This window comes from Falco rusticolus, chromosome 8, assembly GCF_015220075.1.
Source record: "Falco rusticolus isolate bFalRus1 chromosome 8, bFalRus1.pri, whole genome shotgun sequence".
Classification (NCBI taxonomy): Eukaryota; Metazoa; Chordata; class Aves; order Falconiformes; family Falconidae; genus Falco; species Falco rusticolus.
Window position 1 is genome coordinate 48035252 of NC_051194.1, and position 26713 is coordinate 48061964.

Sequence of the window (26713 nt, forward strand, 5' to 3'; positions counted from 1 at the left end):
ACTAGCCAGCTACCAGCCATGGTCCTCTGCTCTGTCTTTGAAGTAGAACTCAGTAATATAAACAGTCTTCATTCTTATTGCACCAGACCTGAAAAGTAGGAGATATCAAGCCACTAGGACTGATTCTAAACTAAATCATGCTTTCTATCAGTGTGAAAATCATACCTCTGGAGTACACCATTACTGTTATTAACAAAAGCTTTGGAAGAAAAAAAAGTTGCTTCATTCATGAATTTAAACTACTAATAAGTGGAAAAACTTCCATATTTTCTGCACTTGGCTTAACACCTGTATTTTTGTCTTGCATCACATCACATTATAATCGCTATAATGCTGACTTTCAAAAAGGTCTAAAAGGATTACAGGGGGCAGCAGGGAGTGTTCATAGCCACTGATAACTTCATTTTCATTTACATACATTTACTTTTCCAAAATGTTTAACTAAACCATTGGTTCTGAACATTGCCCTAACATATGTATTCCATTGTTTGACACCACTCTGACAAGTAGCATGTAGTATTCCTAAAGATATTTGTTAAAGAGATTGGTTTGCATAAATAGCAACACTTAAGTATGGCAGAAACTTTGAGTTTCAGGTCATTTAAATGCACTTAGTTAACTACAGCAGTTCTAAATGCTGTCTGATTTTAACTAGTAGAGTTATAAAGCAACAGGTAGATATGGAGAAATGCAGTAGATACGGAAAAATGGAGGGAATACCTGTGAGAATCTGCTTTATTAACTAAAGTTTGTCCCTTTTGCAAGGTAGTGGCTGTGCAACCTTTAATTGCTTCCTGTAATTCCTCATACTTCATTGTCAAGACAGGCAAACGTAAGCCTTCTGAATTAAAGATTTTAAGGTAAGACTCAATACCTTCAAGATCATCAAGTACCTGAGGGGAAAAAAAACCAAACAACTGTTTTCAGTATTTCTATTTAAAATGTGCATGTATATTCTTTTGCATAGATGAACAATAGACATTTAATATTTAACAGTTCTTCAGAAATTAAAAGCAAATTTTAATTTGGGGCCTGGTACTGACTTTGCAGGTCACAGAAGACCACAGGTGTAATTAAAAGAAGTTAATATAAGTATGGGCATGCAAAATTATGATTACTCTTTGAATTTAAAACTATTCAATTTTTTCAGCAATTGTCAGGCTAATTTGACATACTGAAGCAGAACCAAAATAACAAGAGTAATACAGCACATCAGCACTCAAAGTTTTATTGAAGCACCCTCTTTTAAAGAGTTTTACCAAAATAATTCTTTTATCTAATGTTTCTATATATTATATAGATCTATATTTCCAACAAGTAAATTATATTTTATTATTTTATTTAATAAGTAAATTAATTTTTATTAAAAAGGTAGGTTTTAATTTTACACATATGCAGCTTTGGTTTGGTTATACCTATTCTCAGTTTGCCTTTACTGTAAACACAAGTTTCTCATTCAAATGACAGAAAAAAGTGACAGAAGTACTCTAAAAATACTTTTAGATAGAGTAAGAACAACATTGCAATATTCCATTATTAAAGTCAGTTAATACTAATATCAGTAAAATAGAAACATGCCCAAACATAATGTGCATAATTGGCATCATAGCAGTAGCACCTTATTCTTTTCACATATTTTTTTGTTGCTCTCAACACCAGAAAAACATGAAATCTAAATAAGGCAAATTGGTAGACTATCTAATAACATTGATTTCTCATTGAATGCATGCATTTATGAAACAAATTAAAAATATAAAGCCTATAACATGGATTACTCTCTATACATATTTTTAAAAGGAAATCAACTGTTTGTACAACACCAATCAAACTTGTGTTCTGACTCTGCACATCTCTATATATACTCTAAGCTTTAGTTCAGTGAATAACTTTTCAGACTTACAATCTGAAAATAAATTGCTCTTGAAGCCTCAATTCATCACTGAAGAATTTTGAGAGACAACAAAACCAGAAATACCCTAAAATACTATCTTTAATTATGTCAAGTTTAAAATTATTACATCAGAAGAGCACAAGAACATGGAGATAGACTACATTTAACTTTAAATAATTTTGCAAGGTTTTACATTCATAAAAAGTTGAAAAGTGAATGTTCAATTAGATTGTCAGGGTACAATATGCTCCAGCTTGCTATAGTGTATTACAAATGAACCAAGAACTCAGCAGGTGAGAATGAACTATATTGCTGACTCAAAAGAGCAAGGAGAAATGCCTGAACTCTCTCCAACACTGAAATCTACACAAAAGAAATTAGGCAAAACAAAGAAAAGAAGATGAGTAAAAGTAATTCAACTTCTATACAAAATGTATTATAAAAGCACAGGCATACTGTTTTGTTGTCTCTGCCAGGTTATTATTCCTTGCAGAATAAAGGATTCAGCATTTTTTACAAATGCTCCATTGGAGAAGGAGTGTAAATGAGGGTACAGAGAAAGGATTTTTCCTAAAACATGAAATCCTTTTAGTCATCACTTAGTGTAAAAAAGGCCATAAACTTCAGATCAAAACAGGAATTACAATTATTTTTGGAAACTCATAGATCCATGGACTTATGTGAATCTCAAAACATTTTTTTTCTGTAAATAGAGGCCATTCACATGAATGCAGGAACTAAGTGAAGTGTATTTGTGTAATAGCTTCCGTATAACAAATTCTATTCTTCAGGACCATACTTAAGAATATTTAATTAAAGAGCCATAGGAAATTTGTAAGTGTTCAAGAATGATTATGCACTTACAAGCATTTCAGGAGTTAACCACTCAACCAGACCTATCACAATAAGTATTACTAGTTAGCATATTTAACTAGGTAAGTAGCATATGTAAGAACATGTTTTGAGTCTTGCTAAAAAGCAACTGGGAAATTTAAAATTAATAAAGCAAAAAGGTATATGTTAGACTTATCAAACAACAACATGAGCAGAATGGCCACTCAACAAGAGTCTATTTAGAAGAGAACCAGCATGGGGGGGAATAATAAAAGAAAATATCAGGTTTTCTATGCAGCTTCTCTTCCTAAATATGTCTGACTGCTTTGCACATTCATCAATCTGCACCTTTAAGGATGACAGACAACTTTCTTGGGTTGCACCGCCTGCATTCTCAGTGCTGTTGCTATTTGGATCAATTAAGGCTGCTAGCATGAGCAAAGATTTAGATTTCTCATGTTCAATTTCAGTTACAGGTAGGAAGCCTGGTTACAGCAAGATATTATCTGTATTGACTTTTTCCATAGCTGCTGCTGCAGTCACTGGTAGTTAATATACCCTTCCTATTATGCTCAGCATAGCAGTACCAGGCACTAAATTCAGACTTTCAAGAGCTCAACCAAATCAACATTAAACAATCCATGTAAAGCCACCTTTCTACTTCTATCTCAGACTCTTTTCAAGAATTAGCATATGTGTGTATCTCCGGTTATTGAGGGTTTTTTTAATAGCATAAGTATATTATGGCATAGACAACAGAATATGAGGAGGAAAGATCACATCTATACTCAACTGTGGTACCAGAGCACAAATTAAATTATATGTTTATAGAAATTGTATCACTTGATCTATCAGCTGATAATGCAAATCACTTTGCAACTTATATTCACAAGTTAAAGATGCAGGGGAGTTATAATTACTGATCTAAATGCTTAGCACTAATGACAATTCCTTTTCATTTCAGCATGGAAGATTAGTAGGGAAAAACAATAGTGATGCTAGACAACCTTACAAGCTGTAATTAAAATGAACACCAACATGCTGAAGATAGCACAGGCATAATTCTTATGAGCAGAAATAACCTCTTTCCTGAGTCATTTTGGGTATTTCCCGCTATTAAAAACCACTTTGTAATAAATCCAAATTTCATTCAAAAAGGGTATTAATTTTTCTCTCTAAATTTAATGCTAGTGGTTGCCTTGACTGTTCTTCATGATTGGGATCCATTTTAAGTAATTTTTTAAAAAGCAACAAAAAGCATGCAATGCACTTTTCCGAGTCTGTTTGGTTTTGTGGTTGTGTACATACAGAATGTGAATGGTGAATTTTGTTATGTTTTTGGGGTTTTTTTTCCCACTTCAATTCTTTGATTTTGCTTCAGTTGTATTTTAGTTCAGTCTGTCTTCCTCATCCACGTATAATTTTGAGATCTTTTCAAGGAAATAAAGGATGTAATCCCTCCATACATACCCTGCTTTTCTATTGTCATCTGACTCTGTATAGTTATCTTGCTTTCAAAGTCCTGTGCCTGTTCAATATTTTCTGTGTAGTCCCTTATGCTTTATTAATTAGCAAGATCAACAGAAAGTAAAGGATTTTTCAGCAAGGCTTCTACAGAGCAACATGGACCTCTATTTATTTATTTTTGCCAATACTGATTGTTAGCACCACAAAATCAGTAACAATATACACAAACCTGAAAACTCCATTAGCAAGAAAAAGAGTCTAGAAGGTTAAGCAAAGTAAGTTTCACTGGATCATGCAAAGACGTGTACTCCAAGCCCCACAGATCCATGCAAAGAATGCCCCACCTCTAAGTCCCTCCTGTATATTTACTTTAAAGCTAGTTCTATCTATACTATCTTGAATGATTTTTAATTTTGCAATGGCACATTGGAGGAACAAAGATCTCAGCATCTAAAATAGTTAGAAGAAAGTATGTATGTCCTGGAGTTCAAAAGCAAAAGGTGGATTTTGAAGTAACTTATGCGCCAAAGTACAAGATACTCCACAGCTAACTAAAAATGTGAGCCTGCAAATATACTGAACTCAGTAAATTTATTTATTTACTTAAAGCTATCCAAGTGAATGTTTTCAACATTTTGCCATGCCAAAGCAATCTCAGACTTCCACATTATCATTTCCCAAGAATTATCAGAGGATAGGTACACAGGGATCCCCCTGCAGAAAGTAAAATGGAAGGTAATTACACAGACATAGAAATGGATTGATATTTAAAAGAAAGCTTAGCGAGGAACATACACGAGTACAGAAGAGCCAAGGAGTTTACAAACATGCAGAAAAATATTGCTTATTGCAGCCAAACATATAACAGAATGCATCCAAACGTACACCAGAACTTAAGAGCACAAAGACAATGTAAGTGCTATACTTCTGTGTTTATATTTTCCTGAATTAATTAAGAATTAAAATTACGATGAGATACAAAGACCTAAAAGGGGTTCTCTTCTAGTTAGTTCAAAACACCTGATACTCTATTTCGCTTTTTTGCCCTTTACATGTAAAGAAAGTCCAGAGGTTCAGGTATACCCTTAGGACAACTTAAAATGTCTCTCTTCTGAACTATAGTAACCATAGTGTTTTGTTCACTTGTACACATAATAGGTATGATGGCATGCTGTGGAGGCACACCTGAGCTAGTGCTTTCTTCAGCAGGTACTTCCACAGAGTATTCTGAAAAGATGCTACCTTTGCTTTCAAAGCAATAGACCTCTATTTGCGTAACTCCTTATCCAAACTAGAAGGGGGTTGACTAAGCCACAGTATTAACGCTGTTTCCATTAGCCCTCTCAGATTCCTCAATATAAGTGAAATCAAGAAAAAGCAGGTTTATTGGAGAAAAAAAAAAATCTCACTTCACTGCAAGTAATTTCAAAACGAAGTATTAAAAAAAAATAGAAATCCAAGGAATATATATGGTACAGGTTTAAAGACAAATGTGATTACAGCCCCACCTGGTGCTCAAAACAAAAATTAGTGCAGGCCAAGTCTTAAGGTTGTTTTTGCAGCAGGTATAATAGAGCTATGAATGTTGTTGAAGCTATCCTTGGAAATTTTCTGTTTTTAAAACTTCTACAAACAACGTGCAAACAATATACTTTAAAAAAAAAAACACACAGAAAGAACACTTGGTCTTTGGACACCTTAAAATGTAAACTTTGCTGTCTAGCCTTCTAAATAAAAGGTTTTAGGAAAAAAAGTTTGTGTTACTAATACTACTTAATGTATGCGCCCTTGAAGAACAGGCTTGTTGTAAAACAGAAACAAGAGATTCCACATTTTAAGTCTGGTATTTAACGTTGAGGTATTTCTTTTCAATGGAAAACTTTCAGATGTAGCATCTTATTTTCAAATTATCAAAGACTTAAAACTCAGTGGGACAACTTCAGACAGCAGAATCTAAGTTCCTAATTTTTTAAAAAGCACAGAAACACTTGCCGCCTTTAACTTCAGTGTAACATGCAGCTGGTCAGCACCAGTCACTAAAGATCTAATGTTTCAAAAGCTTTGTACCCCAAATCAAGGCAACAAAACTCAGAACCCATCTTTTACATAAAAGACAGCTCTCTGATCTGGTAGCACAGACCTGGAAAAGGCTTGAGTAAGTTCTCTACTGACATCAAGGACTGATGAGATAGAACACAAGAATTAAGCAAAAACCCCTCTAACTCAAATAAATTTCCTTTTACAAATTGTTGTGTATTAATACTAGAATGCAGTAACAGAACTTACTTTTATTATATGGTAAACCAAACAGATTACTAAATTACTTCTTGCTTTAACTAAATAATATCATCCAGCTTGCGTTATGAAAAATTTAATAAAACTGGTAAATTGTTCCAATAACTAATTCTGTCACTGTTTAAAAAGTATGTTCTATTACTAGTCAGAATCTGGCACTTTGACATCTGTCTGTGGATTTTGTTGTCTGATAGATGAAAAAATCATACGCTATTAAAATTTCCTTGCCCATACAGGTGTTTATAGATTGTCTGTCTTCATCACCTACTACTCTTACATAAAAAAAAAATATTGCAAGCAGAAAAATACCAGCAATCAATCCACAGTACCCCACCAAAGGTCTTCTGTTGATAAAAATCCCTACTTGTTTTCCCATTTAAAGGCTTAAAACACATTTGGCTCTGAATTGGTTTAAAGTGGCTTAAGGATTTTGTATTATTCACTTTCACCATCAAGACATGAAATAGCAGCAATATAACTTCACAGAAGTCTGTTGTAACACTATTTCCACCTTTATGGATCCTTATTTAGTCTTCTCATAAAAGCCTATTATTAACCTGACATATCAATAGATTTGAACTAATGCTATTAAATTCCCTCAATTCTTCATTAATGAACTCTTTTATCAGCTGTTCCCATGAGTTTGCCCAACCCTGATTTTAGGTTGAAAATTTTAAATTAACTGTGTCATTCTCCTCCCACCTCAAAAGTCTAACATTTTTGGGGAAAATTCAAAGTTCTCAATATTTTTACAGCACTACTTCTTAAGATGGGAAAAATCTTCCTATTCAACTTATTTTTCACCTCTCCAATGAGTTTGTAGAAGACAGCACAAGTTAGTGCCAAATTAGTATCCAAACAGGGGTTTGATTTTTATTATATGGGCACACATCCACTACAAACTGGATTATAACCATTTTGCTTATAGCAGGGAAAAATGTTCAAAGGGACATTTAATTTTTAGAAAGACTAATTCCAAATTCACTCTAGTGTCTTGAAAGAGAAAGGCTCAGAAACAATACAAATGAATACACTTCCAGTAACCGGCCTATAAATATTTTAGATTCAACTGGGAGCACTTTACAGCAAAAAATATATACTGGATTCCTGAAGATTCATTTTGTTTCCACATAAGTGTACGCTTTCACTGTTTTAATTCTACTTGACTGAATGTGGCTGAATCTCAAGTCATTTCCATTATGCCTATCATTCCATTACTATTTTATTTCCTTCTACATGCATTTCCTTGGCTGTGCTGTACTCCCATATACCAAATTTTTTTCAGTCTTTTTATTTCTATATTTTTTACTTGAACAGTAAGTTTTACAACATTTGTTTACTGAAAACCTACTAAAATTCCCCATTGAATCAGTTTAATTTAAAAAATCATGATATATTTTTAACTACAATTAAGTGCTACCCTGTAACATCATAGACTTTGAAAAAGAATCTTAAGATCTTAGGCCTTCAGCCAGTAAAGATATAAGAAGTAATCTAACTCACATACAACTGCATGATGACTAGCCTAATAAAATTTCAGACAATGACTGAAGAAAAATGATTCCGTAGTTTTGGTTTGGGACAGGGATTGAAGAGAAAGTCTACAAGAATATTATTTTCATGCTCACATTAGAGTCCATGAAAAAAAGAAAAATGATGAATGGAATTCTTGAAAGCACATTAAAGTGTTCAAGTATGATAAACAGCTTATATTCTAGAACAAAGTATCATAAGTAGGATGTAACAAAAACTAATGACAAAATTTATGAAAATAATTTTTACGAGTAGTCATTACTGAACTTGATGTTAAGAAAAGGTAAAAATTCCATTTTAAAAGATTACTTTCTTTGGTTATCAATGATTTATCCATTTTCATCACATAAGATTAGGAAGAGACAGAAAATTAAACAGACATGCTAGTCAAGACTGCTTGTACCCAAACACAATCCACAAAAAACAATGTATAGAATTCAACAGACAGGTAGGCCCCCTGTTAGCCTTCTCCTGTGAAAGCTCAAGAATCTAATTCGGAATCTGAATCACTGCTTCTCCACATAAGCACATCACTGATGAAAATTATTACCTACACATTAGCTTGCTGACCTCAGTGTAGGTGTGAGCTTTAAGTCATCATTTGTGCTGTAACTAAGGGAGTTTTGTGCTTTTTTAATGGGCCGCTTTGGTGTTACATCATGTCTAGACCATGTAGTATATGTTGTACCCAATATGAGGAATTGTATACTGTCCTTGATTTTTCTCATGTCCGATTATTAATTAGCCCCTCTGGAGACCACTGCAACTATAGGCATTGTTTCTGGTATCCATACTAGCGTGTAACAGTTTGGGTATTTTAGAGCAGCTCCTGTGTCTTCATACAGCATTACACCATCATGACACAGCCCATGATCTTAGAAGTACAATTTTCAACAGGGTATTTCCCAAATACCTTAGTTTGGAAACTGAGTGCTCTTATCAATATACTTTTTAAAAATAAATGGTTTTTTTAAATGCATTTTCCATTTTGGATAGAAGTTTGAGGCAAAAAGTCATATTAAAGAGTAATCAGATTTGTAATTTTCTGTTCCAAATTGTTTAGCAAGCTCTGTTTGCATAATCCCACATACATCAGCACTCTAGAACACACTCACAGCTGTATTATCAGGTTATTATTACAGACTTGGCTTCTTACCAACCTTGCCAGCAGTATGAAAAAAGTCATTGGCCTCTTGTAGCAGGGCTTTCCTTTCTTCCATATGGAAGCATGCTTCTTCACGCAACAGACAGATTTTCTGATTTGAAAGCTTCAGATGTTCTTTTTCTGTATAGTCTTCTGAAAGCAAGATGTTAAGTGCTTCAGCTTCCAGCTGCTCCACAGTGGAATTCCATTCCTAACAGAAAAAAATCCATTTTAATCAACTGCACATAAAAATTTCACATACCTGCACAGTAACAATGTAAATACTGGAAAACATGTATCGTTTTATCATCACTTAAAACAGTATTTCTACTAGGAGGGATTTCTAAGCAAATTACATTTTTAGTGACAGAGTTTTCAGCAGTGGCATTCCACAGCTTCAGAGACAGAAGTAGGAGTGTGTCTGCTGGGAAAAAGTGTTCTGGATAAGATAAAGACAAGAAACTTCTACGGGGTAAGACCATACTCCCATGACACACAGTCCCTTAAGTCAAACGATTTAACCAGGAACAAATTAAAACATTGCCTAGATAATACCGGCTTCCAGTGAGACAAATTCTGCTGAAAGCTGGACATCAATTAAATCAAATTACTCTCCCTTACAGTGAGGTGTGCTATCATCCTTCACACTCTCCAATGTGCATCTTCCCTGATTTGCTACACAAAAACACAAGTCCATGCAAAGCACATCTCTGCCTTTTTTGACCATGAGCTTCTCTAGTGGCAGTGACAGGTAGAAAAGCTGCTTTAAAAGGGAAGATCACACTTCAGAATTTCAAGCCACAGTCAGAAACATTACTGACACTTAATTGAGCTAGGTGCTTAAAAATTAAGGTGCTTTAAAATGGATTCAGTTGGAATGGAATCCGTACAAGTTTGCATACAGCTATTTTGTCTACATTGCACCACTCAGAAGACTATTTAGCTGATCAGAACTGATTGTCTATTTGACTCCTGTTTCTTTTTTCAACTATTCATACTGAACTGACTTGTGCTTCTAGTGTACTGACCCAATTTATCTATCAAATTTAGAGACAAAACCTTCATGACAAAACTTTTCTCCTTATTCTTTTTTACTTGTTATAAACGCTATTCAGTCCCACTATCTTTAGGTTATTAAAGAGGTACCAAAAGGTGTATCAGACAAGATATCCCAAACGGAACAGAGCTTTAAGAATCAAGAAAAACCCCACCATTTCATCTCTTTCTGTCTTGCAACTACTGCTTCGGTGTTTTGTTGCTTCTTTGGTTTTGCTGTGTTTTTATAGAAAAAACTATAAATCAGTAAAACTATTGCATAGTGTACTTTATCCCTGCTGTGCCTGTCAACACTTAAAATTTGTGCCACATTATGCTCTTCAAAACAAAAGGAGCATCTGATACTATACTGCGATTTCCCACGTCTTAGGTAGCATATTTCCTCCAATTTTTCTGGTAATGGAAGGAATAAGAGAAGAACCTTTCTGAAATTAATTTAGCATATCCTTCCACAGATTTTTACTAAATGTCTGGTAAATCAGAAAAATATTTTAAAACAACAGATTTTTTTTTCCCTTAAAACACTCTGAAGTGTTCATATGGTGCAATAAGACTACAGGGTAGGTTCTTTTATTTTCAGTATGCTTAAACAACATTAGCTTCACATTTGTTGTTTCTTTTCAGTGAAATTACTGCTAATGGAAGATGCTCTTTTGGAAGTTTTCCCAAAGGAAGTAATCTGGTTATTCTCAGATCTTTCACAAAACCAGCAACAATTCTAATTCCCTCACAGTGTCCCACCATGCTGCTTTATCCTTCTGTGAAGTACAATCAGCAGGAATAGACCTATTTTGGTCTGTGTAGTTCACTGCATTTCTTTTCTGGCATCGTCTACTACTGCAACAAAAATGGTACGGGAAAAACACTTTTTCAAAAAGATCAGCAACTTGTTTCATAAAAACCCTTCCACCAGATGCAGTTATCTCTCCCTCCCTATTGGTATGGACTAGATCTGGACGAACAACTAACAAGTGAGACACCTTCTACAATTCCCAACATACCCACTGACCAACATAACCAAGCTGAAATGGTATGTGGCGATTCCAATGGAAAGGATTAATTTCCTTGTTTCGTTCTAGATTAAATTGAACAGTTCAGGAAAAAGTTCCAGCACTATTCACAGGACAGTGAAAAACACACATCAAAACGGAAAACATACATTCAGACCATGACTGTATGTTCTTGCCTTGAACTTTGGATTCATTCCTGCAGCTTCACAGCATATGAACTCAAACTGAAACACAGAGTATTGACATGGGTAACAAAAGTAATTTAAAAATATCAACAAACCCATGGGAATAAGGAATATGATACCTGATGTAATGTTGATACATAGCAATGCAGCAGTCTCAATATTGTTTATTATATAAAAATACCTTTAACCTTCTAAAAAATTACTACCAATGTATATTAAGAGATGAACCTTTCTGTTTGGATTAGTCTGTGGTACTAACTGCTGCAAGTTATAACAGAGACAAATATTTTAGCTAAGTTGAGGGAAAAAAAGATGCAAATTTTATATGATAAATGGGACAAGCAAATTTTCATTACATTAAAACTGATTTAAAAAAAATTAAAGCTTATTTAGGTACTAAGTAAGCTTTCTGAGGAAGAAAAATTTTAAAAAGATGTCACACTAAGAAGCATAAAAGAACTGCTAACACCTTCACTGAAGTAGTAGAAATGTCTCAGATTACAGACTTATTTGATCAGCATCCTATTTCTGTGCAATGCAACATATACTTCATCTTGAAAATCTAATAATAGGGAAAGGAAAATTATGACAATTCTGCTGAGTTTGTAAGTCATTCTTCCACTGGGGCGACTATTCTTTACCTTTCTGCCACAGAAGACCTAAGCAGCTAGAAAAATCTATAGATCTGCATTAATGCCGCCTTCAGCTTTTTCACATTAAATCTGCTTTTGCTTTTAACTTTTATTACACTATTACCAATTAAAACACACACACACACAAGGAAAAAAAAAAAGAAAAAAGCCCCAAAAGCCAGCATAAAATAATTCAACAGTGTTAACATTTTTCAACCTGATTCTAAGTAGTTTGGTAAGAAAGGTAATTCCATATATTTCAACAAGTTTAGCTTTGTTTCATTTTGAAAAAGAAAGATATGTCAGAACCCCAGGATTCCATTGACAACTGTGTTCTGGTTATACTTCAATACATCTGCACTATTTGCTACAAAGATGAAAATCTGGCTCACTCATACTGACCCCTCCTTTGCTTCCATAGGGGAGCCCTTAGGAAAACCCTTCTCAGAGATTTTTCTCCAGTTCACCTCTTCCACAAAGAAGCACCTGAAGATCAAATGACCAAATGCTGCGAACTATTATTTCCCTGTATGCTAGTAAAAAATACTGTTGTTTTAGAGTATCCTACAGTGACATTGCACCAATTCCCAAGAAAGCACGCAAGAAAAAAAAAACCACCCAAACCCATACAAGTATTCCTTGAGGATCTGAACTGGACACTTCCAGTGTAATAGTGAAATACAGAGATTAATCTGGAGCACAATAAAAGCAATTTTTCCCAATATTTTTTATTTTTTCTATTACTGATAAACAGCTATAGCAAAATCTTTCTGGAATTTTTGTTTTATTTTGCATACAAATTAAAATAATGACCACTTCTGAGATGTGGATGCAATAATCTTCAGCCTGTACTTTTAATTAACTGAAACCCTGCACTGTATTACTTAATGCACAATTCCCCTTTCATAAAATCCTGTCTTTGTTTCTCTGTCCTAAGTAATTATCAGAAAGAATGAGGATTTTGAGGGTAATTACAGTCTGCTGCACTATATTTGTTCCTTTTTACCTGAAGAATTTATCTTGGGAAAAAATAGTAAGGATGTCTCTCCACACACACAGTTTAATTGGCTATTTATGAATGTGTAGACCCTGACATCCAGTTGTATCAGCACCACAGTGTCATCACCTTCCAATACTTGCAGCTGGAATGACTGGTACCAAATGCATTCCATGGTCAGATTCCAACCAAAATTTCACTTAAATTTAAACATATAGATGTTAATGAGAATTAGAAAACAACACTGCAGCTGGGAGCTTTTAACTTGGACTAATAATAATTAACCAAAAAGAGGCAAAAGAATGCAGCTGAATACGTGCATCCTCATTTTGTTGTCATAAGCTATTTGTATAATAATTAAAAATAATATTTTATGCAAGAATGAAAGATGCATATTTAAATGTAACAGGAAAGGAAATTGTCTATAGTTAGCTAAGAAGCAGATACAGAAAACCAAAAGTGTTCTGAATTGTTTTAGTGCATCATAATGTGTAAATTATAATTATAGGAGTCAAGGCTAAATTCTAAGAAAATAGCTCAACTTTGAAATGATTTCCTGTAAGAGAATTTCACTGTAACAACACTCATACATCTGTTTGGTACAGGGTGCCCAACAGCAGCTTTCACATGATCTTAAAGCACAAGTTAAACTCTGCCTCATTCATACTGAGGAAAGTTTCTTTTCTTAACTTTTCACACAAGCTCAAAAAAACAATTCATTATAATAATTTATATTTTAAAATATTCCATGAATGTTACAACCTTGCATTCTCTTTAAGGGTATTAAATGTAGTTAGACTCATTCGCTATCCCATTTTGATCATTACTTGGTTCAATTTTCTATAAAATAGCTAGCAACAATTTTAATGTCAGCTATCTATTTGTAAGGAAAAGTTTCTACACATAAAAAGCCTACACTTTCCATCAACAGCACACACAAATTCAGTGGAAAAAATCTTTGTCAGTTTTTTCTGTCCTTCAGCCTTCTACATGTTAAATGCACACAATCTGTCAGTCAGTCCTGAAGGGAACACAAGGCCTGCTAATACCTCGACTATTCATTTTGTCAAGAAATGCATGTGAATTCCTCTGACCTATTAAAGACACATTGTATTGTGCATGCCTATACTCAATGTGACTCCTTAGCTCATGTAACTATCCTTACTTCTCCTCTCAGTAGTCTTGCTTTCACTATGCCATTTGGCCGAGGGAAATGAGCTCTTTCGAGGTTCCTTAATCAATCAAGTATTTTTCAAGAGTATTAAAACTGATGAAGTAAAATTATTGTGGCTTTAAGTAAATCTTGAACATTTTCTGCCTTCAAAAATCTCCAGCACAAGCCTGAAAAAAACCCATGCTGCTAGTAAGAAATCGCAGAAGGCTAAAGGTAAGATGCTCTAAATCATAATTTACATGGATACGTAAGCAAAAATTTTAATGCTAATAACTTTTAAATGACTTTAAGAAGAAAAAAGCAATTCAGTAAGATGATATGAATGACCTTTTACGTAACGTATGGGAGAAGAATTGCTAGATGAAACTGTAATAAGTATTATCGCTGTAAATTAGTTTATGGATGCTCAACCATGAAAAAGTTTATTATACAAAATGAAAATGCATACTTTTCTCCTTTCTGCACTTGCAGCATCATTTCCAATTCAGACAGCAAATTACAAGAATAGCCTTTCAACGTGGAATGTGGAGAAGATTATGATCGTTTGGCTAGTTCTAAAATTCAGCAATACTTTAGGACATCTCAAATACTTTTGTGGGTCCTTATTTCTCTGGAAACACTCCCCATCTTACTCTTGCACTGTCCTGCTTTTCCTGCGCCAAAGGTCTGTTCAGACTTTGCAGCAGAATTTAATTTTTCCTAGTCATCATCTGGTGAGGCCGCACCTCAAATGACGTGTTCAGTTTTGGGTCCCTCACTTCAAAACAGACATTGAGGTGATGGAGTGTACCCAAAGAAAGGCAACAAAGCTGGTGAAGGATCTAGATCACAAGTCTTATGAGGAGTGGCTGGGGGAACTGAAGTTTAGTCTGGAGAAAAGGAGGCTCAGGGAGGGCGGGGTGACACCTCATCACTTTCTACAACTTCCAGCAAGGTGGCTGTAGGCAGGTCAGGGTCGGTCTCTTCTCCCAGGTGACAAGCAACAAGACAAGAGGAAACATCCTCAAGTTGCACCAGAGGAGGTTTAGATTGGATGTTAGGAAGAATTTCTTCACTGAAAGGCTGGTCGAGCACTGGAACAGGCTGCCCAAGGAGGTGGTGGAATCACCATCCCTGGAGGTGTTTAAAAAACACATAGATGTGGTACTTAGCAACATGGTTTAGTGATGGACTTGGCAGTCCTGGCTTAACAGTCAGACTTGATGATCTTGAAGGTCTTTCCCAACCTAAATGATTCTGTGATTCCATGATCCCGAGGTGAAGAAAGTATGTTTTCTGACATGCTGCTTGCAGCAGCATCAGAAATATTACTGTATTCTGCTTACATGACAACCCTGAAGCAGTAAGCTGTAAATTATGCAAACAGGCAAACGTGACATTCAACTACAGAGCTTACAAAGAACTATAACTGAACAATCACACGCATATTAGTCGCTATCGCACAATAGCCTTTAAAAATGCATTTGTTTTATTGGAATGTTTTTTGGATGAAAAAGGCCTGCTTTTTCATCTGGGTTATCCAAATGCAATTGCTTGAAAATGATACAGAGAGCAATAATCCTGACCAGGCAAAAGCACTTACCTGATGATACCACAACTGAGGTATCTAAAAAAAGGTTCTAAATATATGTAATTTACACCATATAAATATTATTTTTTTTTATATCAAGATTTTCTTTAATCCCATTTGGTTTTATGAGGGAAGATAACAGCATATTCTGTGGAAACTGATATTCACAATGAAAATATATTTTCAATTACTTTTATTCTCAAGAAATAAATGGGCAGATACCTCCTCCAATCATGTACACATGTCAGTGACAATAAATTATGGTAGAAGTGGCTGGCTTTTCATCCTTTAGAAACATTAAAATTTGGAAATATTCTAATAAAATTGCTTCTCTATTTTTTGCAGCATGGTTTAATATGTAAACTACCAGTCTGGAACTTGAACACTAAATTGAAAAACCAACAAAACAACATCAAGGATTATTCTGAGCACTAAATTGAAAAACCAGCAGAACAACATCAAGGTTTACTCTTCTTTTACCTTATCAATAGTTTTTAAAGTTTTAAATGAGAAAACCAGAGAAACATGGAGGCCTGCATTAAAAGTAGTAAAATGAAAGAAATATCATTTATACATACAGAAATATATATCCTATGTGAACATACCAGGTATATACTCCTATATGTGCATATAAAATGCCCTATTTCGCATATTGCTACTCATTTTTAAAAACAGCTTCACCAATCAATTCTTATTTCTTACTTTCAATTTTATTTCCATTTCTTCAAGCTCTTGAAGTAACTCTTCATTTTCCAATAGAGATGAGCCTAAGTTTTGCTTGTGAAAATAATCTCTGATGTTCTTCTTATACCAAGATATTACCTAAATAAATAATAAAAATAAATCAGTCAGTGAAAAATTTGAATCGACTGTCCATTCTTTAAACATGTACAAGACAGCTGTACTGTAAACAGTTTTCTACAAAGAAGCCATAATTTTCATTTTCATTTTTCAGGCCTAATGATCATTCTTTTATTCAAATGTTTGCATTTGTATTATTTGAATGCTAATAAATGCAGAAGGAAAGGACTGTGGTCAAAACAAACACGTTCTGGAATATATATAACAAAATAGACACAAATGTATTCATCAAGTATGACCAAATCATAAATTAACACAGTAAAAAAACCCAGACAACCAAGTTATATTTCACAACAGTCACAGACAGAATAAACACATCTTATAACCCATAACACAAAGATATTGCACATTTTCCCTAGAATAAAAAAATATCCCTTTGCGTACAGTAAGACTATCAAAATGAGTACTTTTGCTAGAATGCCAAAAAAAAACCAAACAAACCAAAAAAGACTAAATGAGCGTTATGACCTAATGGAACCTCTCCATCCCTGGCTTGAAAAACCCAGTTAAGCTACTGAAATAACATTATGTGGAATAAGCTTTATTACATATTAGTAGACTTTAGCAAGTATGTACAGCAAACATATGCCATATACAGGTATATCTTCTAAATTGCACAAAACAAGTTGCATTTATTTCTGCTTGATTCACAGTAGGTACCTCTCACTTTGTAAACAGCACACGGCAGGAATTCCTGAATGAAACTTTGCATTTTAAAATAGTAGTCAGAATGAGTTATTAGTATGAAGGAGACTTCCTCCAATCATTTCAGTCTGGAAGATCACTACTGTACATAAATCATATATGGCATACTAAGAACTACTTCATACTCTACATAGTACAGATTTTAATAGCACACTACGGAATTTTTTGTTTCATCTGCTCACAGAGAAGCTATTTTCAATGCATTTAAGCAATTCAAAAAATGAAAGAGCCTTTAAAATATGTTGGAAACATTTTCAGTTACAAATAAAAAATTGGGCATATTATTTCAAGAGTTCTATTGAACTCGGGAAGTAAACAAATTATTTTACTACCAAGCTGTTGTTTCTTGAGCATATTCCAGATGTGTACGTACTCACTGAAACATTTTTCCTGGAAGCATATCTTCACAGAACATTTATTATAGGTCCACCAAAATGCAATTTAATGAAATGGACAATGAAAACTGTGCTAAAAGAGAAAGAAAAATTTCTGTGTAATTTAGGACTGTTATCTGTATCGTGTATCTGCCTAGTCAAACAAACCAGTATTTCTGTAATGCTAGGCAGAAGAAGTAGTTATTCTTCAACCCTGTTATAGTATTCACCCCTTTACCACTTGGCAATGTTTCCTTCTACTACAGTGACTTTAGTAAGTAAGCTTCCACCACAGTTACTACCTCTGAGTGATTTGTGCTAACTTAGTTTTTAATCAAGAGCTGGGAATATTTAACTGCTTTTTAAGAAAGAAACCCACAGAATCTTACTTCCAGTGATTTTGGTGGAGCGATAGGGAAAGGGAAAGGTTAATATACCTGTATCAAAGAGACAGTGGTTTTCCTTGCTTGGTTGAAATCTAAAAATCACTCCTGTTATTCAAAAATTACGATTATATCATTCATTTACAGCAATTAACTGCTCTGCTTGCAATGAATAATCCATATCAGAAATCAAGGCTCTTCAATATTTTTCTCAGGTTGTTAAACTGCTCATTTTGCACTAATTATGCTCCAGGTGGTTTTTATGCTTATGGTTTTCCACTGCCTTCCCACATTTCCGACTGACAATTCAGGAGAAGCATGTTTTTCAACAAATGGGAGGTGGGAGGAGGCAGCAAGCCAACAGCTTAGCTTGCCTTGTTGTGATGGGCTGGCCTTGGCCAGCTGCCAGCCACCCACCCAGCCACCCTCTTCGCTCTTCCTTCTTCACAGAACAGGGTACGGAAAAATGAAAAACCTTGTGGGTTGACAAAGACCAGGAGATTGCTTTAGCGGTTACCATCCCAGGTGAAACAGGCTCAAATTGGGGAAAATGAAATTAATTTATTGCCAATTATACATTTGGGGAGAAATAAAGACAAAAACTAAGCCACCTTCCTTTTACCTAGCCCTTTTCTTCAGGCTCAGTTTCACTCCTTCATTCCCACCTCCTCTACCTACTCTCCCTCACTGACTAACAGTTTCCCTTAGTCACTCCTTCCTCACACCTTTCCCCGAGTCCAGCACAGGCTCTCCCAGGGGTGTAGTTTCTGTCAGGATGCCCTGCTCCAGCATGGGTTCTCTCTGGCCACACTTCCTTCGGGAGCTATCCCAACTGCTCCAGTGTGGACTCCTCCATGAGCTGCTGTGTAAATACCCGCACTGACGCAGCCCTTTCCACAGGCTGCAGGGAAAGGCCTGCTGTGGTGCGCTCTCTTCCAAAACTTCCATGGGCTGCCGGAGAATACCTGTTCCAGCACCTAAAGCAGCTCCCTCCCCCACCTTCTTCACTGACCACAGAATTGTTTCCTATTCTTCCCCCTCCCCATGTCTGCGCTGTGTTTTACCTTTTCCTCAATGCGTTTTACCAGAGGCACCACACCAGCTCTGCTGAGGGGCTCAGCTGTGCCCTACGGCGCGGCTGTTGTGAAGCTGGATGGAACTGGCTGTGTCCAGTGCCTGGAGCCCGCCCGCGCCTGCAAGAGCCGGGAGCCCGCCCGCGGGAATTTTCAGCGGTAGGGCAGTTGTGGCAGCACCAGTTCAAAGTTCGTATACAAATACGTTGCCCTGGGCTCCACCAAACCTCTGGAACAAGCTGACAGTAACATAAGACTAGAGAGAGAAGGAGCAAATACAGCAGAGAAATTAAGAAGTAATAAGCTTTTCTTTCTAGAAATTATTCCCACTAGGAAAAAATGATTTTTCACACCCTTTCTTCCTGCATGTATTAAAACACACATACTTAGATGCCAGAAATTAAGGCTGAGCTTACCTCAGGCCGTTTGCATTTGAGCAGCCCAAGCTACCGAGTTTGACACACTGAGCTGCAGGATGAGGTGCCCACAAGTAATTTCTCTACTGCATCCACAATAAGATTACCTCATTAAATACCAGACAGGTGTTTGGTTTTGGTTTTTTTCATTACAATAATTACTGTATTTGAGTGGCTGATGCTTTACTATCTTAAACCTCAATATTTTTATCATCAGGATCTGAAGGCGGCAGCATGACAACACAGATCCACATTGGTTCACCTTGGGGACATTTCAGTCTCCTCATGAGAATACTGCCTAAGCCCTTCCCTAATCCTCAGTGCATTCATCTTCACAATACTGCTAGTGAAGCATCCCTGTCTAATTCCATAAATAGCAAGTTAGGGCAAAATGGGACTGTAGACACATAGTTAAAGAAATATACAGCACTTCAGTTAAAAGTCTGGGCTTTAGTGATTTCTCTACAATCAACTACAGCCTTATAAAGAAGAGAAATTATAAAAATATTTTTTTATGGAAAAACAACCAAATATCAGTATTGCATTGTCCCAGAGTGGCTGCTACTGACTTGTTACACCATGTTTGTGAAGGACTGTAAAAAGACCCTGGAAATTTAAAAAAAAAAAAAAACAACAAACCAAAACAAAGCAAACAAAAACCAAACCAAAACAAAAACCACAAAACCACACCAACAAAAGAAACCCACCAAAACAAAACACAATAAAAACACCAAACACCACTAAATGTTATGTATACCAGTCAACAAAAGCATTGCACTTTCCAATGTACTGGAATAGTCTTTTTCATTTGTGAAGTTCCTTGCCTATGTAGATGAAAGCACTGTGTGCTTTTTTTTTTTTTTTTCTCCTTTTTTAAAGAAATGGCTTTGTTTACACAATGTTCCCAAATGCAGAAGTTATTTAGAATATTAGCTAATGAGAGTAATCATTTCAATTTTGAAGGAAACATTTCCAAATGTGAAATACTAATACCAAGTAATCCATGTAGGTGCATGCGTACTTTAACAAGAATACATATAGTTTTAGGAAAGATTATGACTGACCAACAATGGAATGAGATTGACAGGATATCAGAAACTCATTTGGTTTCAAGGTGTGGGGCTTTTTTTACATAGGATGAAAGTGTGGGAATCCTGTGAGGTTGGCCCATATATGCAAGAGTAGTAAAAGGAACTAAGTCATCTGTCTGGAGAAACAGGAGATCAGACATCTGAAAATACACAAAAGGAGAAGCATTGACCATAATTAAGACAGTGGCAAAATCACTGCTAAGCTCACTGGCACCGTGATTGCACCAGGAGTAGCTATCAGAGAGGCAATCTTAAACTAATCTGCCCATAGAGTTTTGAATAACTTAAATCCATGTAGGTCTAAATGCCTTAGCACTCATTGTATATAAATATAAAACATGGGGTTTATATTTATGAAAAAAGCCTTTGCAGAATGTACTGGAGCCAGACATGAAGTCAAAGCTTCACAGGGGAACCTTATACAACGTTTTGGTGATTCAGGTAGTTTTATGCATGAGATTACAATCTTCAGATTTGTCTCCAAACTGAGATAAACTCAATGTTTTCATTCTTGCTAGCAGTAACAACATTAGCTGAGTACAGCTATTGGAAAAAATAATCAACAAAGAGCACACCACCAGTAGGTGTAGTCCATGTTTAGACAATTCTCTCCACGTTAGCTGCTGCTATGGATTTCTCCTCATATATGTGCATTTACACATTTGGATCTGCAGATCCTCGTTATCAGATGTTAAAATGAAATCTCCATTTTTCATAATAGAAATTTGCTTTCAAGCAAAGAAACAACAAAACCTTTCCATAACCTACCATACAGAAATTCCTCTAGGCAAGTAAGATCATAAATCTATCAATTTTCTGCGTAAAGGTTACAAGCAAAGAAGAACGTCCTGCATTTTTTGGGGTGGAATACGATGACATCTGTTGGTTCACTGAGCTGTACTTCTTGATTTTTTATGTCAATTAAATTACTTTTAATAACAATTAAATAAAAAAGGGAACTGTGACATAACAAGATACTTTGTTCCCCATATATCTGTCCAGGTAGCAAACGTGGGTGTACTCACCTGTCCCCTGAGTTTTACTCAGCTCTTATCTCTGCCCTTGAAGTGACCAAGCAGCATGAATAATTTTAATTGTCTCGTATATGCATGATTGGATCGATTAAGAAAAATTACTTTCATAAATCTTCTTCCAACGATAACTAATTACGCACAAAATAGGCCAATCTACCTCTGATTTTCATTAATGAAAGAGAGTATCAGAAAATATGATGCTGAGATTTCCATAAGGGAAGGTCAGATAACCTTCTCTAAATATAAAATAAGTATACTTTCACACATTGAAAATACGAACAAAGAAACATTACATGTTGCAATCATGACTATCAGATCATCACATTCCAATTAGAGATCAAAGGAAGGTGCTGCATTTTTAGCTCTTCAGAACCTGGTAATAGCTAGTGAACTTTACAGCTGCTTGCCTTTTCTTTTAAAAAAGCAACCCACAGATCATGCAGCCTTCTGCATTACATAATTATGACTAGCAAAACAGACAATACAAAGAGCAAAAATCCACTCTTAGATTTTCACACAAGCAGAGCTCATTTCCAGTACTTTACTTTCTCTGTATACCCTGAACTCCCATTAAATGTCAGTGGGAGTTCATTATGCTGTCCTTGCATGTGTAACACCATTAGATGTCAGGAAGACTTCAATTCATGTATGTGAGATTGGAATATTATTTTTCAGATGTGCTGCGAGGCTTAGAGTTTGATTTCTGTCATCACTCAGAAATATATGCATAATGTGTTAGAGGCCAGAGAAAAATTTTACATGAAGTCTCTAAAAGTTAATTTTCCAATGTTTATGTTTACATGTGAATATATTTTTTGTCCATGATGCATGCAAATTGTCTATAAATGTACAAATTGTACATTATACCAGGTTTGACTCCAATGCAGATACTAAACAAGTATATTCTGATAAACATGATTTTTAAGTCTTTGAATTTGCCACTCTGTGTGTATACCAGCCTCAAACTGGATGCAGGTATGAACTAACAGGTAGTTAAATACTGGTCACTCTCTTCAGATCATCAGGAAACTTGCCAGTAGAAAACAGTTTCTGTACTTACTCTAATGTGAGTAAGTACTCTTACCTGAGAGGAGATGGAAACAAACACCCCAAAAATTCCCTGCACAGTGTTTTCAATCCCACCTTAACAGAAGGTGAATTCTAGCTGGTTACTCCCAAATATTTATTCCTTATGTGATGAGGATAAGTAGAATTCCCCAGTAAATTTTATGAAATCGTGACATTTATCATCTCAGGCAATGTGATTTTTATTTGGTTTAATTTTATTTTTTTTTTAAAGTATGCTTGGCTCCAAAAAGGAGTGCACATATTTATCCCCTACTCTTCAAAAGCAAGGTATTTACAAAATATTTCCATTTTGAATGTTCGTTTATGTTTGTATACTATGGAATAACGCTACCATGATCAGGTAATTGTAGTAGCATCTAACACTTTTTAATGTAGAGAAAAGATCGTTGTTCTAGATTAAATAGGACATATTTCCAATATAATGAGTTAGGGTGACACTGAAAGTTCAGTTGTAGCTGTTGTATATTTATTAAAATACATTCTATTGAAACAACATTTCTTTTTGAGGATCTTTCTTTTATGGTATGGCTATGTGGTGATACTAAAAAAAAATCGAAACATAACAGCAGCAATAATATAATGTCTAAACAAGTACTAGGTGGTTTTTAATGGTTTACACAAAAACTAACACAGCCTCCTATACCATAGCTCCTGTTTTTCATTATTTTTATCAGCTACTATTTTGTAACTACTGAGATTACGACACTTGTGTAAGATCATACTAGTTTTATCTGGGTTTGGTTTTTTCTATATAATCATTAAATAAGTGATTCTTGCTCTGTTTCTGGCAGCCACTGATATTGAATGCTCCAAAAGTAAGGCTGTTGGCTTCCTTGGAAACCTCAACAATTTTGTTGTCTCTAAGCAAAATTAGAGAGTTGTGCTTGTCGAATACGGTGTTTCTCATCTTAAACAACCTCACAGGCAAAGTTAGTGCCTGCAGGATAGACTACCAGTAACAGTTTCTAACATTTTCCTCTGATAGAGGGGGAAACTATTTTGGAGGCAAAGAATGAAACTTAAGAGGTTTCACAATCAGGACTGTACTGTCATAGGTCCATACAAAATTTTTGCCTATTTACAAAACTCTGAAAATAATTCAGCTTTAGTCTTGTTAGACTCTGGCAGTTAAATTTGCTTAGGTTCCTCATTCTCAGCATAGTTAATATCCAAAGAGGCAGAGAGTCTGAATTGCAGAAGTTTCTCTGATAATGTGGAGCATAAAGAGGTAAAAGTTTTCTGATCCGAATACTGGGAGATGAGGAATGAAAAGGAAAAAGACCAGTAGGACTGGAAAGAGGAAGAGAAAGCATAAGACTTAAATATTTAAAGACCTAAGCTCTGAAAGGACATAAAGAACAAAAGTCAAGGACTTTGCATCATAAGTCAGAAGTCATGATGTATCTTCAATACACACCAACTGGTTAACTATGCCATACCTTCCCTTTAATTGACTTTTCCAGAAACAGCCTGCTGCAGATGCAATTGCTATTACCAGTTACACATAGCTCATGTGGCTAGAGGTTTATTTGTGCTGGGAATTCAATTTAAAATCTAGTTTAGTTTGAAGCACCACATTTGATAACTGGGAGGGATCCATGGAAATAGTGTTTTTGAAGACAGAGAAGTTACATTAAAATAAATTATGAAGATGTTATAGCTACAAAGTGAAATATTCAAAAGCTAGAGTCTCAAACAGAATTGGACCAGGGTTATATTGGCCTAATATATAAATTTAAGCTCCTATTCTTTAATAGTCTCTACTGTAAAACAATTGCCAGATTATTTTTTTACTGTGACTTCCTTTAATATTATGTGTCTTACCTGGTTCTCTTGTTGGTGCCACAAACAAATTTGCAGAACCTGCTCCAGTCCTTGGCGCTGATGTTTAAGAAATCTGTCCAGTTGCCGTCTCCTGTCTTGTAGCATTTCAAGAAGATTGTCAATTTTCAAGCAGCTGCTGTGGGCTCCCTGCATCAGCTCCGGATTTGCATTTGGCCCCTCACATTTGAATTCTTCTATGAATTCAGTTAGCTCTTGGCTTTTGTTTAAAAGTGCAAGTGACTTTTCCAAAAGCTCTGTAAGAACAGAATTTCATAGGGAAAAAAACAATGTGTTTTGTAATTCTAGCGACGTATTTCAAATACTACCTATTATATAAGTATTTTTAAAACTACCTATATATTTGCATTTTTGAGCATAACGTATTTTAATGCATTGCATGAACAGATTATAAATACTTATTTTAGAAGGTACATATCCTAAGATGTTTCTGTTTGGACAGCGTTTAAATCAACCTACAAAGGTATAACAGTGTAGACACGTACATATATGTACCACTTTAATGACCTACTAGTCCGGTGTCTGTTACAGCTCTTTAAAGCCACATAGTACAAAATCTACTGAACAGACAACAATCAATTTTTATAGGTCTTTCAAACGAAAAGGGAAAAATTTTAGGTACTGAATGAAGGAAAAAGGGGACCCAAGCCAGAATAAGAAGCAGGGTAGGCACAAAGAAAAGTGTAAGAAAGGAATATTTGCAAGGAGGTGCTAGTGAAGCAACCAACAACAGGCAGCAAACAGCTGAAACATTCATATTCCCAGCTGAGTACGTGTACTGGTAACTCAAGGCAAAGCACCCTAAACCTCCATCTTTCATATGGAGCACCTAGGGAAAATGCAGAAGCGGATTACCTCCACTTCTCCAGTCACCAAGAGCTAACAAGTGACTTTAGTTTCCATGAGCTCACTGCAACAAGCCTAGTTCAAAAGCAGGAGTTTCTTGTCTTTCAGGAGGCCTGATAAAGAGTTATTTCACCGTTATATTTTTCCAAATAGAACACTTGTTCTAATATTATCTTTTTAAAATACACACAGGAAAAGTAAAATCATCCTTCAAGGATTCAGCACAAAATCACAAACCATCAGGAGTAGAATACTGTTTGTACCTTTTGTGTGATGCTCTTGTTGCAGAAGGAGTTTTCTCAGGGAGTCAATATTGTCAAACTCCTGGGTGTTTTTCACAAAATCTTCAACTTGGTCAATTTTAACAGCAAACTGCATTAAGAAAACAAAGGGTGGGTAGAAGCACAGTACGATTTCCTTCTGCAGAACTCCATCATAATCTCTATTATAGCGAAAGTTCATAAGAATTTGTAAGTTCTTGGAAAAAAGCATTTTTAGTGACTGCTAGATACAGATGCTTTGTGGCTTCTATGCATCTTCTGGTTTTTGAGGTTCTCATTGACAGAAGGAACCCAAATTTCAATTGACATACCCTGTAATTACAGTTTGTCACTTTATGTATCAGCTTTCCTACATAGCCTTCAGACCCACTGAAAATAAATTCTTAGGAAAGAATCTGTTAATTTCAGTGCCTTCAGGAAAATCATTTAACATGAATGAAGCCTTTAACTTCTTCCTTCCCAGAACTTCTTTCTAATGTTAAAGTATTGAAGTAAAAAACCCCAAACATTTAAGGGCAACATAGACAGAGATGCAACTTCAAAGCAATCTTGTGAAGGCAGAAATGAGTAGCAAATTTAAGCTAACTAATATTGCAGTAAAACACAGTAATTAATTATAGTGGGGAAACAGCATGTCTGTAATGAAGACTGAAGTTAGTTTACTCTTTTACAGCTCATTTTTCCATGGGTTCCGTATTTTAAATATTGAAACATGCTATGTTTTAAGGAGATCTGGACTGAATTTGGTAATCTGCTGAAAGTGTTAAAACTAAGATTGGGATTGTTTATTTGGCTTCCACCTTTGCAGGAACAATTCCAAGTATGAGTAGCTTAGATACACTTTAGACATATTCTGCATCTTAGCCAATCTTTATAAATTATACTGCTTCATTCCAAGATTGAAGAAACCAGTAGAGTTCAAACTTGTGT

At 35.3% G+C, this 26713-nt stretch overlaps 1 protein-coding gene across 2 annotated transcripts in view; it reads right to left on the reverse strand.

Annotated features, from left to right (window-relative positions):
- Window positions 1–26713, reverse strand: part of CCDC141 (coiled-coil domain containing 141) — a 97620-nt gene that overhangs the window by 46999 nt on the left and 23908 nt on the right. For both annotated transcript variants that reach the window (XM_037398036.1, XM_037398037.1), the window contains exons 4-8: window positions 25766–25874; window positions 24639–24892; window positions 16491–16610; window positions 9181–9375; window positions 721–893 (exon numbers count right to left, since the gene is read on the reverse strand). In XM_037398036.1, the coding sequence (XP_037253933.1) occupies window positions 721–893; window positions 9181–9375; window positions 16491–16610; window positions 24639–24892; window positions 25766–25874 (851 nt within the window). The remainder of the gene's footprint in view (window positions 1–720; window positions 894–9180; window positions 9376–16490; window positions 16611–24638; window positions 24893–25765; window positions 25875–26713) is intronic.